At 38.5% G+C, this 13,743-nt stretch overlaps 1 protein-coding gene across 12 annotated transcripts in view; it reads right to left on the bottom strand.

Moving 5' to 3' along the window:
• Positions 1-2,483: 2,483 nt before the first annotated feature.
• The window catches only part of LOC102231320 (ras/Rap GTPase-activating protein SynGAP-like), a 174,393-nt gene continuing 163,133 nt past the window's right edge, over positions 2,484-13,743 (bottom strand). For 7 of the 12 annotated variants that reach the window (XM_023331074.1, XM_023331076.1, XM_023331080.1 and 4 more), the window contains one exon: positions 3,667-7,229. In XM_023331074.1, coding sequence (XP_023186842.1) covers positions 6,921-7,229 — 309 coding nt within the window. In that variant the 3' untranslated portion in view covers positions 3,667-6,920. Of the gene's footprint in view, positions 7,230-13,743 lie in introns of all 12 variants that reach the window. The other 5 variants (XM_023331077.1, XM_023331079.1, XR_002752553.1 and 2 more) reach the window with 4 other exon arrangements.

The raw sequence follows: 13,743 nt of genomic DNA, 5'->3' as shown, positions 1-13,743 counted from the left end.
GATATGCATTATTGTGCATGCCTATAATCCACTGCTAGAGCTGCAGAGAAGGTTTGACCAGTTACAATGGGAAAATGTAATAAAACATGAAAATAATTTCGGCACTAAAGACTGGAATAATTTCTTTTGCTTGATATGTGCAGATCTGTTTATAATCCTGCTTTTGTTTCCATTAAAAAAACTAACAAAAAATGACATCACATCATTTCAGGATATTAGAGAAAATTAAAAAAAGGTAACATTGTTGCATTGTTTGGTGTTATTAGACATCTAAGATGAAAATCAGGACATAAGATTTTCCCTAAAAGGAGATTGAACACTTTACAAGTGTTCCTGCTGGGTGAACCATAATCTTCCACTGTGTTGTATTCTTTCAGTTCTTTCTAAAGTCACATGTTGTCAAACTGCCTGAAGGTCTCCAGGCGATCCGCAATGGGAGGGTAGCACCCTGACAAGCATGCCGTGTTCTGCTGAATCCCCTCTTCTTGGGTCCATCATCACCCTCGGCACACTGGCTGGCTGGGGACTGCATGAAGAAATGATCTGCTCAGCTCATCTGAGAGCAGACTCAGAAGAAAAACATCTTTTGCTACGGGTGAGTGGGGATCGTTGTGCAGCCGAAACAGGAGAAACTCACCTGTGAGGTTTTCACACATCCAAACACTGAGTGGAATGAGTCAACATGAAGAACAAAATCCTGATCCATGGGATTTGTTAAAAAAAATGTCTGTCTTTAAATGTCTACATCATTCCAACCTGGCATTGTTGTATCTTTCTACTTTCTGCTTCAGAGTTGGTCACAGTGATGACAATCAGGTAATTTTCACCTAGTTGCTACTTTCTCTCGTAAATCTAGTGAAAGCAACAAGGGTGAACTTAGTTTTTTTTCAGACAGATTTTGATTTTTTTAGTTCAATAAATAATAAAGATAGAGATTGTACATGTATTATGTACTTTTCCTCAGATTTGCCAATTAAAACATAAAATATCATATAATTCAAGATCAAACTGACATTTTAGTTTTTTATATCCATTTGGCTGTTGGGTTTTTTATTATTCTAGATGGTTTGTGCTGCCTGGAGTGCTGATATAATTTTATTGTGTGTTGTTTTATTTTCATCTATGCACAGGGAGAACATGCAAACTCCATGCTGTAAGAGCTAAGGACTTTTTTTATTTTATTATGCACATTATTTCATTTTAGTTTTTTTTATTATATTTTTTGCGAATGTTTTGAATTTCCCCTTGGGAAAAATAAAGTATTTCAATTCAACTCCTTGATTTAAAAACAACACACTACAAGGTAAGAATTCAAATATTTTTTTTATTTATTAATTTAATTATGTATTTCTATCTCCGCTGTCACCCACCCGAAAAATATAAATTGCGGTGTGTTCAAAAAAAAAGAAGAAAAGAAACAATGTCATCTTCTTCAACTGCATCATTAATCAACAAAATCAAAGAGGCAATGATTATTATCATTATTACAATAATAACTCAACTAGCAGAATATCCACATTCATAACAAATCCATATATAATTGCAAAACACTCTTCAACACCACTCTTCCATTAATATACACAAAATCCCCAAAGGTCTGTCCTGGAAAAACAACAATAGAGGAAATCTGAGGGGGAAAAGGGGCTATGGCTTGTAAAGGAGGGAGTGAACATGTGTGACCAGCAGAGATAATGGATCTATGGTTAGTAAGAGTATATGGAGGAGGCACACTTATTTAGTTAGGACCTATACAAAAACAAGCAGTCTTAAGTAATAACAATATGCTTTCATGGACGGATTTGCCTGCATAAAACGGTTCCATGAGCGCAGGATTTGGGGAGCAAAATTTCAAGAAACATATATAAGGGTTGTCAGATTAAATATATACCTATGAATGACAACCACCCTCAAACATATATCATAGAAACCAAAAGTGATAGAACTCAAAGCAAAGTTGAGAACTTTTTAAATAAATGCAAATGAAGATTTCAGGAGGACGAAATAAAAAAAAAAGGTTTCGGTTTGACCATAATATGTACAAATAATGCTTGCTCACCCAAATCTTATCAAAAAAGCTTTTTAAGTTGGTCATAAAATGAGTGCAAGCTTAAGATTATGTGAGTAGCTTCTTATTTGAGAACGTAGCTAGAAGTGACAGACCTGGCTGATATTCTAAGTCTGCGTGTAAAAAGTGCCTCTGATAGCTGTCAGTATAACGTGTAAAAACCTTTCCATGCCTCGGTGTTTGGAACTTGAGAAGACCTAGTCATACAAAGAGAGAGAAACATTAGAGGAAAAAAATAACTGTACACTCTGCATGTACAAACAAACTATATACACACAGACATACCATATATACACACACATATCCAATATGTACACAGGATTTAGCCAACACATACGCACATTTATACATTTATGTATTTACAAACACATTCACTCGTTTCAGCAGGACCTCTAACATATCTCTCTCTGTTCTCATGTCAGGCAGAAATGGCAGGGATTTTTTTATTCAGGTCAGACTGGTGTCAGCGGAGTCCAGCTGCAGAAATGAGTAGTTTTACAGCAATTCGACTGGAAATATGGCCACAATGAAAACAACAAGTTCATCCCCCCTGCTCTGGTCAAACTCTACACAATACACAGTCAGCGTGAAGCAAACGTCCGTATCCAACGGCTTTTCCAATCGTCCATAAATGGAGAGCTCCTCGGCGATTGTTGGACAGAAAACATCCGCTGCCGTGTCTTTCTATAATATTTTTTAAATATTAATACCCAAAAATAAAGAGCAGGCTCGTCACAGCAACGTGCAAACTGTCGTATAGGGGGAGTAGGTAGAACACAAGTTCGTCCCTCCAGTGCTTTAGAGCAACTTTGTTCTCCATCAGATTGTCTCAGTATGAAAACTTGGTTCATATAAAATGGATCGCTCCATCGGATTTTTATCAAGAAATAAATATCTCCTCCAGAAGATGTCTGATGAATAATTTCTTTTTCCTTTAAATACTATAATAAGAGTAATCCGTTATAGAAATATAAATAACATTCTGTCCAGTTTTTCCAAAGTCGTCTTTGAAGCAAGATTTTTTTGTTCCTCAGCAGTTTTTGAAATAGGCTGTGCATATTTAGTTTCCTTTTAAAATCAAACTCCGAAAAAGAGGAAAAGCTAAAACATAAAGTCTGTCAAAAATCAAGAAAAAAGACTCAAAATTTGTAATAATAGAGCTAAGGAGAGGGAAATGAAAGGTTTAAATATGAGTCAGCTTGGACTGCAATAACAAGAGAAGTCAAGCACCTTTGAAATACACTTTAGGTCTCTCTCTCTTACTTTGAGAACCACGCTGTCCTGTGTGTTCCTCCGTTCTGCTAATTGATCAGACTGCATAGCTGTTCTTTGCATGCTCGGCGGGCTTACAAACACCAAAGTATGTCCAGCCCACCTTAAATAGGTGAAAAATGGATCCAACAATGAGGTGTCAAACACATTATTTTCAATCCCTTTGTCAAATCAGAGAGAGAGAGGGCCCAAGTAAAGTGAAAAAAAAAGAACGAAATCCCAGCATTTCCTTACATGGTCCGCTGGGGGATTGCACCATCCCTAGAGACAAGAGAATAGGACCAACGGCCCAAGTTCTCCCTTTGTCAGCCAATCGCGTCACGAGAGAGGGCTCTGGACATTTGGCTATGCCACCCCGAAGACTGCCGATGGTGCATCAGCCAATTAGGTTCCACATTGTCCTCCATGAAGCTTTGAGAGTGGCTAGAAGGGGGAGAAAAACAAGGGGAGACACAGAGAGAGAAGAAACGGGGCAGAGGTGCTTGATCAGGTGCTGTTAAAGCATAGATATCGAGCGGCAGTCTCTCCAAAGCTGGACTCATCCTGTTTTTATTATTATTATTATTTGAGTGTGTGTGTTAGCGTTCAGCTCTGAGGCAACTGCTTGTTTACCTGAGTCACTGAGGTATTTTCACAGCAATGTTAATTCAGGATCATTCATCACAGGTAGATTTCACAATGAAAGGAGAAAGTAGCCCTACGTGTCCCTGCGTTAAGACTGCTAGTGTGTTTACGTTTTGGTTTAACATTCACTGGTTTTAGGATGAATCTGAACTAATTACTCTGACCTCCTCTCAGATCACACGCCACATTTAAACAGAATGTGAAGCAGACTGGGAAAACACACAAATCTTACAACAGACAGTTCAAAATGAAAATGAATATGAATGCATGTTAGAAACACTTCCAACAATAGTGTTTTTAGGCATTTTACACATATGACACAACATTTATTCTCAAAATCATGTCAAGTTATTCTAATATTGTTACCATGACATAAACTGCAGATTTTCTTTTACTTTTAAATAAACACATCTGATCAAAATAAGAACATTTTAAAATCTTTTTTTTAAAAATGTGGGTGCAATATAATATTTTGAAACAAATCAACCCTTTGGTTGAGCTCGTCTAAGCACATTTATCTCAGGCACTTAATGGCTAATCTAAGACAATCTATATTGTTATAAATGATCTATTATATGGAAAAATATTATTTAATACATTCCACTGAACAACCATTAACATCGCTTGTATTTATCTGCACTTAAAGAAGCAGTTTGAAGAGAAGTTAGATTGCAGTCACTCAAAGTGAATCAAATGAGCTTTTACTGTAACATGAAATTAAATAACTTGCTCATTTTTCTATCCTAAATTAAGAAGCTGCTTTTAGTCACCTTAAATACAACCAGATATTGAAATAGTGCACTTCTAGAGAAGGGGGTGGGAGGGAAACAACCCCATTAGACATTGGAGCAAAACAGGATGCACAGAGAACAGAGACAGAGGCACATCAAGAACATGTTGCAGGGGGAGGGGAGGAGACAGCGAGGCAGTGGTATGGCAGACACACAGACAGCTCACTTGGTAAAATGGCACCATTTGTTTCTGTTTAGCACCAGTTTATCATGTATCAGTTCTGAGATTGAGAAGAGAAAAAATGCACGAGCTCATCCCGGAAACAAGTAGTCCCTTAGGTTGAAGAAAGCAAAATAAAAGTTTCCCAAAATGTTTTTCTGTAACTCAAATCCTAGAGCATGAACCTTTCAGCACATCATTTAAGTCTCCTTCTAACAAAGCTAAGGTGGATGCCCATGTGCACATCTATAGTTAAACCCTGTTGAAAAACTCTCAAAGGCACTAGGAAAAAAGCCAGAGTTCATCACCATGTCTCTACTGTGAAAGACTGCAGGCTGACTGTTCAGGATAGTGATGCGCCTTTAGTACCTTGCAACAGTATTCATACTCCTTGCACTTTTTTACATTTTCTCATGCTACAACCACAAAAGTCAATGCATGGCATGGGGATTTTATGTGATGAACCAACACAAAGTAGATATTTAAGGAAACTGGAGATTTCTGGTTTTAAAACCTTAAAACCAAAGTAATATTTCTAAAAAGTAAACCATTTGTATTCATACCCTTTACAATGATGACCCTAAATAAAGTCAAACGAAACTATTTACATTTAAAAGCTACATAATAAGTAGACTCCATCCGTGTGCAATTAAATCTTAGGATAAATCCAGATTTTCTGTGAAGTCTTCAAAGGTTTTCTGGAAACAGCATGGTGAAGACCAAGAAACCCAGCAGAAAGGTCAGAGAGGAAGTTCCCGAGAAGTTTAGGTGGGTTAGGTCATAAAGTAACGTCCAAAGCTTTGAACATCTCAGAGAGGACTCTTTAGTCCGACTTCTGAAGATGGAGAGAGGATGACACAAGACATGGACGTCCATCTAAAATGTCAGGTCGGGCAAGAAAGCATTAATCAGAGGCAGCCAAGAGCACCCTGGTGACTCTGGAGGAGCTTCAGAGCGCAGGTAGGACAATCTGTCGACAAGACAGCTATTAGTCATGCATTTGACAAATCTGGCCTTTATGGAAGGGTGACAAGAAGTAAGTAACTGACAGAAGCCATGAAAAGGTCACAGAAAACATTTTGAATCTGGTCAGACTAAATTTGATCTTGGGCTACATGCAGGTTCATCGTCCAGCAGAATAGCGACCCTAAACATACAGCCAGAGCATGAATGGAAAGGCCTATGCCTTCCACAGTGTTGGATGGTCTAGTCAAAGTCCAGACTCTAGGAAATTGTAACAATACTTAAAAGCTGATGTTCACAGATGTTCTCAACAATCTTCATCTCTAGATGTGCAAAGCTGGTTGAGACGTTCCACCAGACTTGCAGCTGTAAGTGTAGCTAAAAATGACTCTGCTAAACAGTAACTCTGGGACTTGTCTACAAATCGATCTGAAATATTCAAAGAATATGTCTACTCCCCCTTTGACTTCACAATTATGCACAACTTTGTGTTGGTCACATAAAATTCCAGGAAAAACACATTTAAGTCTGTTGTTGTGACGAAATGGAAAACAGTTCAAGGAGTATGAATACTTTTAAAAGGCACTGCTGGTTCACGGGTTTATAGCTTGTACTGCTTCCTTTTTTAAAGGCTACTCTGAAGTCTTTGGGGTGCAAGAGTTTAGTGCTCAATCCTTACATGATGGAGTCAAAGAGAGGCGATGGATTCAAATAGCAGGTTGCTTTGTGTGACAGACTCAAAGTAGGTGCAAAGTATCGTGATCTTGTCCTGCAAGACCAATACTGTCTAAAGCTCCATGTGAGCATCAAGTCCATTGAAGAGCCCTTAGTGTTAATGTGTTATGCATTATACAGGGTAATTATTATTTCTCTCTCTCACAGTGTTCTTCTCTCTCTTGCCCGGGTCCTAAGGACACATGTATGTTTTCAAGAAAGTGTCTTTTTTTGTATAAAACAAAACAGGAGTGGGGGTACAGTTTTTTTTCCTTTGTGCCATCTCTCTCTGATTTGGCTCCTCGCTGTTGTGTTTGACCTACTCCCCCCTTTAATCTGCGATTCCCGTAGTTGCCGTTGCTGTGGTTCCAGTTGCCTGTGAAGTTGTCTTTAGATTGCCACGGAGCTCTTCATTCTGACTAAGTTGTGAATCAGGAGTGGGTGAGGAGGGAAGGTCTACAATTTGGGGGAGGACTCCATTGTGGGGCGATGTGTTGGAGAAAATGCCAGAGGAAGAGACTGTGGGGCCTTGATCGTTGGTAACCGCTCCTCCTTGTTCTCCTCCTCCTCCTCCCCCTCCACCTCCACCTTGAGTTTTCACACCGGGGTCTGCTGAACCCAGGGAGGAAAGCTGGTCCTCCTAGCGAGATAGAGAGAGAGGGGAAGGAAAAGAGGAGTGGGAGCAGGGAGAAATGGTCGTAGGAGAAATGCCATTCAATGAACGATGGAAGGGATCATGGATTATAAGGATATGTCCAATTAAGTCATGTTGAGAAAATAATATTAAGAACCGGAGGAGAAAAGCAGGGACAAGCAGACAAAAATGGGAAGAGAAAAAAGAAAGTTTGTGATTTGAAGAGGTGAAATGTCAACATTTAAACATAGTAAGAGTTGGTGGAAATGAAGACATGTAAAAGTGGTGATCAAAGCAGAAACCAAGAGGGAATCATAAAGTAAAAGAGAAATGATTAGGGGTCAGAGGAGGAGACACAGAGAGAGGAGAGAAAGAGCCAAATGAGTTACGAGGTCGATGCATGACGAACACCAATAGAAATGGGAGCACAGGAAAAGAGACACAGAGAAAGAGGAGATGTAGGGGAATTCAAATTCTTCACGGCCAAAAGATCCTGATTCTCCTGGGATGAGAAGTGAGGAGTGTTTGTCGTGTGACGGGCATCAAGCAAAGCCTGGAGGTTTCCATACCAGAGAGCAAAATCCACTAAATATCATCTACATGTTCTTACATGACCTGGAAAACTTAATCACTACAGAATAAAAAAAAAACATCTTAATTGTACTAAAACACTAAAGGCTTAGCTTATACTTATAAACATGCAAGCCACATTGATGCCAGCACCAGATTTAAGAAGCAATAAAGCATAAAATCCAAAGAATTATTATAAAGACCAAACAGAACCAACCTAAAGCTGACAGAGCTGCTGCATGGATTCACCAAGTAGCTTAAAACCTTCAGAAGACACAAAGCCATTTAAAAAAACATCATATTAAAGTTCCCATGAAACTGCTTTTAATTGGTAAATGTCTTGCTCTCCCTCATCTAATGTTCTGGGAAAGTTCTGGTAATTACCAAAAACAGTCGTTTGCTGACTACGACTCGAGCTAAACGTGGTCTAAAAGAAAGTCTAGCCAAAGTCCAACTCAGGTTTGAATGTTTAATTCACTGCTGCACTGAGCAGAGTTTGACAAGACTAATACATTACACTGCAAAAAAAAACAAAAACCATCTCTAATTTACCTTAAAATACTGGCAGCTATGGTTGCCGGAATTTTGCCATTAGAGATAATTTTTTTTTACAGTGAATTTTGGGGACTTGGATCACTGACTTTTGCTCTTTACTGAGATAACTAGCTGCACAGCTGAGCTGGTGTTACTCCACGATGTACAGTACGTAACCCATTTAGTGAGCCAGTTCCAGTTTAACTTTACTGTTTACTGCAGCCTACCCATAAAGACCAAAGATTATGTTATTACTTGCATCACATAAGATTAGTAATTTCAATGTTTCTTTTTTTAGTCAATTTTTCTCAAGTTTTTATGCTTTTATGTGATGTTTCATTGGGTTTTGATGCATTTGATGTTTTTATCTCTATTTCTTTGTTTTTCTGTTAGGCACTTTGAATTACTCTGTGTAATTTTGGTGCTTTACAAATAAACTTGTCTTGCTCACTTATATTGATCTCATATATATGTACAGTCACTCCTGTTTCACTGGTGCTTATTGGACCACAATGTGCTGCAACAGTGCAGGCCTGCAGTATTTGTGGTTGAAAATGATGAATCTTGGTGGTCATAATGTTAAGCTGATAGGTTATAATAGATCTGCTTGGCTCATTGGATCCTCAGTGTTACAATGAATTAGCGATATAATATGAAAATGACTGGATACGTTATGTTTTGCGCTTCTCAGACAAACTCAATGTAACAATTTTAACATTTGTTAAAGTGCCAGTTCAAAATGTTGAAGACAATTACTGTCAGCTCCAGGAAAATATCATCTTCTGGTGCATTTTGACAGTGATTGCAGTGTTTACCCTGCTTTTGGGGTTAGACTGCAGTCTAAATATGAAACAGACCATTTAACATTATTGCTCCCATTCATTTGGCTCAGGCATTTTCAAAAAAAATGCTTAATAACTTTATATAATTATTATGATAGAGAAATTAATTGGTTAAATTTGAACAGTAATATGACTTGTTTATTGACACAAACAAGTACATCATTATTCTGGACTAAATTTTCTGTTTGTTTTCCCCTGAAGCGTTTTTACATGTCAGATATGACATGTAAAATTATCATGGTGTGACCTAAAGGAAAGACAGAAGGGTTTTCATTCAGGCATGACATGCACACATTCAGCTGCTGTCAGACTGATGGAAAGCATGTCTAAAGAGGGGCTGTGTGAGCAGACTCAGCTTTGGTATACATTTCGTGGGAACTTTAAAGCTAACCCTTTTCAAGAAGTGAAAAACATCAGGGTGAGGACACTCATTACACGGGCCTTGAAGAGGTAGTTTGAGTTGTTTGAAGTGGAGTTCTGTTGAGTTGTTGTGAACCCTGAGTATCTCAGTATCTCCCCTGCAGCAAACTTGAAAATGTTTTGCCATAAGAGGGCTATGAAAAAAATCACCATAAGATACCCTACCAGGGGCAGTTTTGCTACAATGGCAAATTTTAGATGTCAAGAAAGATTAAGCGCAGTTCAATACCATTCACCATAAGTACAAGTCCAGCCAATGTCTGGGTGAAGAATACCTGGACCAAAATATGGGGCCATCACCAGCAGGAGGAACAGTATAGAGAGCATGGGGTCTTATGTCATGTTGCTTAAACTAGAATTAGATACATGGAAGGTCCTTCCATTGGTCTAAGCTTGTGCAGAAGTTTGAGCGGACAGCAGCAATATAACTGAGTATAGATTGTGGAACCACATTTTTAAGTGTGGCTAGACTACACCTTATATAGTCAGTAAAAACAGGGAACAGCTTAATTACAATTTCCCAACTCATTGACTTTCTACTGTGGTCAAGAAAGTGATTTTCCTATACCTTTGGGTAGGGGAAATGGATCATCTGGCAGGGATTATGTTGGAGAGATTCAGTGTGCCAAAGCGAACAGCCACGGTGAACTTAAAATGTCTTGGAGAGATCTCATTCCATTTAACTTCTACCTTGAGAAGGATATTCTGTTATTCAGAATGTAACAGACATAAGACATGAGTGGCCAATGTCATAGGACACCATTCTTTTTTAATGGATGCTATTGCTGATAATGTTTATTTCTAATACCTAAACTTGGTGTTATACGTATACCCAATGTAAAGATGAGCACCGGGCTAAGCCACCTATTAAAGCCACCTATTAAATTTTGAAGCTAAGCGTGTGCAGCTTCAAAATAAGCTGGATAGCATTGGCAGGCTAATGGGAAATGAAAAACTCAAATGTGAAAAGAAAACGCCTGTCAGCTGATGGAAGTTGTGCTTTTCCAACAGTACTTTAAATGTGGAAAGATAATATTGACCTTGACTGAAAAGTGAATTAGGCTGAAGAAAAAGTGCTTTGCGGCTCTATTACTGTAAACTAGACCTATACATCTTTAGTCTTGAATACATCAACTCGGCTGTTGCTGGCACTTAGGTATTCAAGGTAGTTAAAATAACCCGGTGGTGGAAAGGGCAAAAAGGTAGCAGAGATCCTCAAGGCAGAGTGGCAGAGAGTGGTAGTGGTTCCTCTTATAAAGCAAAGGGACTGCGTATTTTAACTATGAGGAAATCCTAATTATCAACCTCCAAGTTAAAGTTTGTTGTGAGGAACTGAAAAGTTCATCTAAGAGCTTCAATGCTGATTTCAAAATGGCCATGAAACACTAGACTAGCTTCTAGCTTTGCAAGGAACATTGAGGGCGTATATGGGAGCTTTCTTGAGCAGTTTTTGGTTTTGTTAATTTAGAGAATGTTTAGTTCAGTGGTTCTTAACCTTGTTTGACGTACCAAACCCACCAGTTTCATATGCACATTCACCGAACCCTTCTTTAGTGATAAATCAAATATGATTTTTTTCCAAATTCAAGACATAGCTATATGTTTATCCGATTCACCATCTTTAACGCCGCTGGTTTTATGAGTGTTTCACCGATGGTCTGCGGCTTGCCCTGCTTTGAGATCAGGTAAGCAACTTCGTACGATGCGGTGAGGATCGGTTTGTTCATGGGTACAAATCCAAGAGCAGGCAGAGTGGCCCTTTCATCAAATCTGACTCTTTTCACCTTGAATTCAGCGAGCGTTGTGTTTTTTGTATTCCCCATCTCCATGCAGCTTCAAGATGTGTTCCTTCAGTTTTGCCAGTGCGAGACTAGAGTTGCTCAACTTGACATTGCAAATCATGCAGATAGGACGCTGACTCCCATCACGTTCCGTGTTACATGTGAATCCATGTTGCACGGGAGTTGCAATAGAAATTTCGTTGAATCCTGTTCAATGACAATAAATGCTATCTATCTATCTATCTATCTATCTATCTATCTATCTATCTATCTATCTATCTATCTATCTATCTATCTATCTATCTATCTATCTATCTATCTATCTATCTATCTATCTATCTATCTATCTATCTATCTATCTATCTATCTATCTATCTATCTATCTATCTATCTATGTTGTACATATTCGTTCGACCACTTTCTTTTTTTGCTCGACATAGTATGGATTAAAATATTAAGAAAGAAACCATACAATGTACGACTACGACAGTCACACGGTGACTACTGAGCACACTAAAGTCCCCGCAGCACTGATTGGCCAATTAATGTAACGTGATCATCTGCAGCAAGTAATGGCCAAGCGGGCGTGTCATCACAAATTTACATAATGAGTTGGGTGTGTCTTGACCTCCGTGGCAGAGGCTCCGCCGAACCCCTGAGACCGACTCACCGAACCCCCAGGGTTTGATCGAACCCCGGTTAAGAACCACTGGTTTAGTACTACATGAAGAAGAGGAGTGGTGTTTTAGGTCCCCTACTAAGTGACATTTGGCTCTGTACTAGGAGAATGATTGGCACTGCTGGAAAGAAGTCAGATTCAATCATTGGAAAAGAAAAACTGTCTCCCACAGGGGAGATGGTTTTTGGTTTGAGGGACTTCATCGTTACTTGCTGGTTTTGGTGGATAATGGTCCAGCACCCACTTCAAAAGGGGGACCTCAGCAGGCACTGCTTGAAGCCAAAGTTGAAGCCAATGTACTTTCATCATGATACTTCTGCAGTTCTTAACACTTGGGAACACTGTTGTAACTTTGGACATCCTTCTCTTGCATTGTGAACATAATCAAGCATGAAATTATTGTTTTTGTTTTTGGCATTATGCTTTTTCAAGTGAAAGCTCAAACAGTTACTGTTTTAACACTGTAACTAAATGGGATATACCACTCACTTTAACCCTCATTTTGAAGTTTTTAGAATTCTGACGTTAAAGCAGATATTTTGACAACAGTAGCTTGTGCAATGACTCAATAAGGAGATCAATACTTATATTTGGCTAATATTGACACTGGTATTTTTAATAAAATAGCGATTTTGTAGGAAAAACTAATATTTTTTTCTCACCTGAATGATACAACTGCCTTAGGAATACCTCAGACTCCCCGCAGAAGGAAAGGAGTACATTAGCAGGACAGGAAGGTGCAGAAGTTTCTGTTTTAGTTGCTGATTTCAGTTAAGCAAATCATGCAAGGATGGAACCGGCCCCAATATGACAACCTGTTAGCTTTATGATCAGGTCAGAACTTCAATTTCTTCAACCTGTGATGGTTCAAAAAACTATTCATCAGTTAGGATACTAAATAATAAATCTAATCCCTCCTCCACTTCAAACACTCCTATTTCTTCATCTAACATCCGTTTGCTGGTACATCTTGAAATTATCTGGCATGGATTTGTTTGGAAATTTCTTTACCAAGCCCCTGAAAACCTTCATGCATGAAATCATTTTATGTTACATAGAAGAGACATGAATTATTGTAATGTAAGTGGAATGAAGTGCTGTTAAAGAGACAGAAAAGAAGGGAAACAGCTTGCATCCAGTAGAAAAAAATAAAAGATTAAAAGCAAATTATCAGCAGATAATTTTGTATCTTGTGGTTGTGATCGCTGTGAGTGGAAGGATTTCTGTTTTGATAAAAACATGAGAAAAAAAAACCAACAAAAGAGATTAAGTCTGCCCCCCAATTTCTTTTAATGTGAACTACCAGGCTTTTTCTCTTCTCAATCAGAACCAAATGAATGAAAACACTTTGCTAACTGGTGCTATGAACAGTAATAGGATGCCAGTAACACAACCTGAGTGACAACTGTTCAGTTACTCTCAAACACAACCAACATTGTAGTTTAATACCCATGTGTAGGCTGATACACATGTCTATTAAACCCAGAGATCAAGCAGGTGAAGAAACGCATGGCAAAATGTTGACTGACATCCTTTTAAACTTACCAAATTTGCTTGGCTCTTTGTGGCTGTGGTGTTTAGCTACTTAATGCATTTAATTAGAGTGTTGTAGTATTTCTGTTTAATAATAATGAGCTTTTCAGTACTGGAGACAGAAACACAGCACATTTAGTGGAGCCCTGAAATGTTAGGGT

This window comes from Xiphophorus maculatus, chromosome 3 (genome assembly GCF_002775205.1).
Source record: "Xiphophorus maculatus strain JP 163 A chromosome 3, X_maculatus-5.0-male, whole genome shotgun sequence".
Taxonomy (NCBI): domain Eukaryota; kingdom Metazoa; phylum Chordata; class Actinopteri; order Cyprinodontiformes; family Poeciliidae; genus Xiphophorus; species Xiphophorus maculatus.
This window is presented reverse-complemented; position numbering and strand designations above follow the sequence as displayed.